At 51.6% G+C, this 5,184-nt stretch overlaps 1 protein-coding gene across 1 annotated transcript in view; it reads left to right on the top strand.

The window, feature by feature from the left end:
- The window catches only part of CPT1A (carnitine palmitoyltransferase 1A), a 75,693-nt gene that overhangs the window by 59,979 nt on the left and 10,530 nt on the right, over positions 1-5,184 (top strand). Inside the window, exon 11 of the mRNA XM_023525780.1 lies at positions 797-1,069. Coding sequence (XP_023381548.1) covers positions 797-1,069 — 273 coding nt within the window. The remainder of the gene's footprint in view (positions 1-796; positions 1,070-5,184) is intronic.

The following is a 5,184-nucleotide window of genomic DNA, read 5'->3' as shown; positions in this document are numbered from 1 at the left end:
GAGGGTCCTTGTCGATGGCCAAGTCCCTTACCATTTACTTTTGAAACCTTTAAATAATTTTTTTAGAGCAGTTTTGGTTTCACAGCAAAATTGGCAGGAAGTGCAGAGATTTCCCGTGTACCTCCTGCTGCTCCCCCACTGTCCACGTCCCCCACCGGATGGTACGTTTGCTACGATCGATGACCCTGCACGGACACGTCCTTGTCACCCGGAGCCGTCCGTTTACAGGAGGGTTCGAGCCTGGTGGTGGACATCCTGTGGGTGTGGACAGGTGTATAGTGCCATGCGTCCACCATCGCAGCATCACACAGGGTAGCCCACCGCTCTAGACGTCCCCTGCGCTCCACCCGTCCGTCCTGCCCGCCCTCTCACCCCTGGCGACCAGTGAGCTTTTTTTTTTCACTGTCTCTTTAGTTTGGCCTTTTCCAGAACGGCACGTTTTTGGAATCCGCAGCGTGTGGTCGTTTCAGATCGGCCGCTGTCACTCAGGGCCGTGGTCGAGACCCCTTCCTCCGTGATCTCTCGGGCTCGGGAGCTCGTTTCCAGCACACGGGGACCGCGGTCCGATTGTGTGGAATCGGTTCTCTGATCACCAGTGTACAACAGCTGGCAGCTGTGGATTTTTTTTAAAAAAAAAAGAAAACCCGTGGCTGTTGGCATCGCCCTTTGGGGTCCCACCGGGAACCAGGAAGCCCCCCTCGTGTTCGGCCCACGTGGGGTGCCCCACTGCCCCTCGTTAGCAACGCACTGCGGTGTCTGGGTAACCTTTCTGGAAAGAACCGAGACCAAAACGTGACACCTGTGTTCCCAAGCAGCGGCTCTGCTAGCTGCACCGGGAAGGAGGGCGTGCTTTTCCTCGGCGCGCGTGTCACCGCTAAGCAAACCTTTTCCTCCTTTCCCCAAGTGCCAGGAGGTGATAGAGGCGTCCCTGAACAGCGCCAGCCTCCTGGCCAACGACGTGGATTTCCACTCTTTTCCCTTCAACACGTTCGGAAAAGTGCTGATCAAGAAATGCCGGACGAGCCCGGATGCGTTTGTGCAGCTCGCCCTGCAGCTGGCTCATTACAAGGTAAGAGCCCTGCGCCCAGGCTTTTGTCTGGCTCACTTTTGGGGTCCCTAAACACAGGCCGTTTGCCCAATGGGCAGGGAAGGCGGACACCTGCCAGGGGAGAGCGCCCCGCTGGGTCTCGCTCAGGGTCCAGGCAGACAGCGGTGTCCGCACAGTCTCTGGCGGGCAGTCGCGGCTTCCTTGTTACACGGGACAGGGAGGATCTGGGACAGAAGCACAGTGAGATCGCATTGCTCGACAAAGGGGAGGCTCACCCCTTAAAACGGGCTCCGAATCCTAGGATTTGGTAAAGCAGCACTGCGTAGGGCTTGTTGCATTTTGGCCTGCACGTGACGGACCCATCGGAGGAAGCAGCCCAGGCCCGTGGGAGGATGGGAATGGGACATGCTGCCATCAGAGGGGACATTCCACCCTGGGCAGGGCGGCTCTTGGTTTCCAGGGGCTGCAGAAGTCATCGTGGCAGTGGCTCAAGATCTGCCCATCTTTAATGGAAAATCCCTATTTTAAAACTCGAGCGCTGTGCGTATGGCACGTGCAGCGTGTAACGTCCCTTTGACAGCGGTGGCCGTGGTGTCTGAGTTGTGCTTTGTGCCAGATCCTGGTCTCAGCGCTTCACACACACACATCACTCTGCAGCCTCCCCCTCTCCGCCCGGTGCGAGGCACCATCGTCAGCCCATTTCGCAGGTGAGAAAACAGGTACAGAGAGGTGAGGTGACCTGCCCAGGTGACACTGGAGTATGTGGCAGGAGTGGATCCAGGTGGCGGCCCTGGAGTTCACACCTAGACTTTCACTTAGCTCTTCGTCTGACAGATCAAGTGACTCAAAGATATAACGGGATTGAGGAATTCCATCTTAGGATTAATAAGCTCGATTTTTAAAATTGATAAGCAGACTTTATACCTAAATATGCAGTATTAGAACTGTAGAAGGAGGTGATACCTCAGATACAGAGAAGATTTTAAGAATGGATACCAGGTTCCATAGTAATACGTTTTGAAAGCGTTGACGGAACAATCATCTTCTGTGGCAACACAGAGCAGTAGGGCTGACCCGGGACAAGGGAGAAAGCCTGAGGTCAGCGCCCGTGGCCGGACGTGGCACAGTGGCAGAGAGCCGCCCGATAAGGCGCAGGCGCCCCAGGCCGCACTGAGCGCACAAGGGAGGGGAGGAGCCAGCCTCACTGGGGTCCCGATGATGATGAGCTGTGAGCGGCAGGGAGCTCACCGGTGCCTGCTCAGTGCCTCGCGGGAGCTGGTTAACCCTCGGCAGCCCCGAGCCGGCACTCAGCCACCCCCATTCTGAGGGCGTGAGGTGTCCTGCCTGCGTCCTGCAGCCTGCAGCGGCGAGGCTGAGCTGGGATCCAGGCGGCCTAGTTCTAGAACCCACATCTTCAGTTTAATCTGATGGATACACAGAAAAAGAAAGCCACAGACCGGTTTTGCTCGTGATGATAAGCGCAGAGAACCTCAAAACAATATTAGCAAGGACAATCTACTAGTACAGGAAAAATATAATCACCAGCAACAGCTCAGACCTGCAGCTGGAGGATGGTGTGGTATTAGTAAATCCAGTAACAGATTAATACCACACGGTCATTTGGCAGATCCTGAAAAGGCATTCAAAATGTAGCATCTGTTCTCCATAACTCTTGGTCACGGGGGCTATTTCCTTAACACGATAAATGCCGCCATGTATCAGTAGCCAGCATGTGGCTTTAGAGGTGAGGTCGTGGAGGCGGCCCCACGGGAGCAGGAAGGCGAGGCTGGGGTCTCTCCCTGGGCACAGTGGGGACGGGTCGATTGGGCAGGAGGAATAGTTGCACGTCCAGTCAGAAGATGGAGCAGGTGGGAGCTTTTACGATGAAGAAGCGTGCTCAGTATGGAGGCCAGTGCAGAACTATACAGAGGCACTCAGGAAGGGAGGGAAGGCAGCGATTTTGGTTAGAAAGACTCGATACTTTCAGATAGAGAGACCTCAGATAGAGAGACCTTGGTTCACGTGTGTGGTTTGAATGTAGTGAGCCATCTGAAGATGAACTTAGGAAGAAAGCTGGACCAGCTGATCTTCAGGTTTGTCTGAAAGAGCTGTCCCTTGAGAATAAAAGGTAACAATCTGAAAAAGAAAGGTGAGATGAGGTGGAGACAGGGCAGGACGAGGCGGAGGCTTTCAAAGCCTAAAGTCTAGAATTTAGACGATTATCGTAACAAACGTGGCGTAGTGGTGCCAGAACGATCACGTGACGTGGTATGTGATGAAGGAGACGTTGGCCGTTGGGGGGAGGGATGAACTGAGTAGTAAATGGGGTTGGGAAAATTGGCTTAATGGTTCTATCTGGGGAGAAAATAAACAGCCCAATAGAAAAATGGAGTCACAGCAGAAACTGGTGCTTCGCACGAGAGGAAAGGTACGAGCAGCCAGGGACGCATGCAGAAAATGTAATTTTATTACGAATCTAATAAGTGCGCTTGACGTAAGACTGGGATTTTTGTCTATGCGAAGGTCTTTCTGTGGGTTCCGCGTGTGTAATGGTGGACTGAGAAGGCGGCCGCGTCAGTGGCACTCGTGCAGCCAGGAAACGCATCGTGAGTTGGGAGAGAGTGTCCTTTTCAGGACAGGCTCATGTAGACGAGTTAAGGTGTGCCCCTCTGTGAAAGGTCGAAGCCGTCTACAAGGGTTTCAATAGGAAACTCATTAACCTACGGTCTTTTCATGCAGTGGGATGTTACGTAACTCTTAAGCGATGCCCGCGGTATGTTCTGGGAGAACGCGTAGCCATAAAACGGCCCGTGAAAGTTAACCATTTATTACAGCGATCTGCAGACTCCTGCCCGCCAGCCACATCCAGCCCTTTCCTGTTTTTGCGTTGCCCTTGAGCTAGGAATGGTTTTACATTTTCAGTAAATGAAAAAATTCAAAAGGGAAGTAGGATTTTTGTGACACGTGAACATCGCATGACTCTTCGGGGCTCGTAGAGAAAGGTTTACTGGCACCCGGGCACACTCCCCCTTTTGGCAGTTTTTGAGTGACGGTGGCCCAGGTGGATTGTTGTGGCAGAGACTGGCCCGTGGAGACTGATTTACGACCTGCATGTTACAGAAGATGTTTCCCACTTTACAGAAGATGTTTATTTTACGCAAAGTCTAGAAAGCATAGATGGAAACCATTGGCAGGTGGTCTGGCGAAGGTTGATCTTTATTTTCTTAGATTTTTCTGTGTTTTGTTTGTTTGTTTATTTTTCATAAGTTCATATTATAATTACTCTTTCAGAAATCAAGTTACTTTTTAAAAGTTAAGGCTTATGCGTTTTGATAACCCAGACACTGACATCTGTTCCTTGCCCTCTGGCTAGAAATAATTGGACTTACATCTTTTGCCCCTCTCACGAGTCAGTTCTTCACAAAGCACTCTATGAAAAATGATCCTTTAGTAAAGTGATCTATGAGAAATGCAAGGCAGATCCATCCATTCAGGAGTTTTAATGCGTGCTCTGTCAGGCACAGGGCTGTTGGGGGAGCCGATATTCAGACGCACTTCTGCCTGGCTCGGAGCTGTAGGGCCCCGCCGTGGCTCAGCATAAATCCAGGCATCCCACCTGGTCCCGGGGTCTACTCCAGGCTCCTGAACCTCCTCTGTGCCTTTCTCCAACCCTTGGGCGGTTGGAAAAGCCTTGGGGTCCCCTCCCTCCCAGAATAACACTTTTAAAGCCTCAGACGGGTTGCAAAGGTTAACCAGCTAATGAAAACAAAGACACCAGATTAAACGTAGATTTGTGATGCAGTCAGTGTAATTCTTTATGCACTGAATTTCCAGGAGCAGATCTAGTAACTGCTGGAATCTTGACGTGGTAATAAGCATAGATGATATTTTGGGGTATGTGCAAACAGCCATAATGTGATGCGCAAATAGCTATGATTTTCTATTCAAAGCCACGGGCACTGCTCATAATTACTGTGGTTTGTTGCCTGTGCTTCTAAAGGCTGTATTTTAGTTTGACGTTAGTGGAAATTAAAATATTTATATTTTTCCCTTCCAAGTTCACACATCCCCAAGGTGACTAACCATTGACCTGGTCCCTGTCTACCCTTCCGATCTTCGATACCGCTCTGGGCCCC

Source organism: Pteropus vampyrus, unplaced genomic scaffold (assembly GCF_000151845.1).
Source record: "Pteropus vampyrus isolate Shadow unplaced genomic scaffold, Pvam_2.0 Scaffold624, whole genome shotgun sequence".
Lineage (NCBI taxonomy): Eukaryota > Metazoa > Chordata > Mammalia > Chiroptera > Pteropodidae > Pteropus > Pteropus vampyrus.
This window is presented reverse-complemented; position numbering and strand designations above follow the sequence as displayed.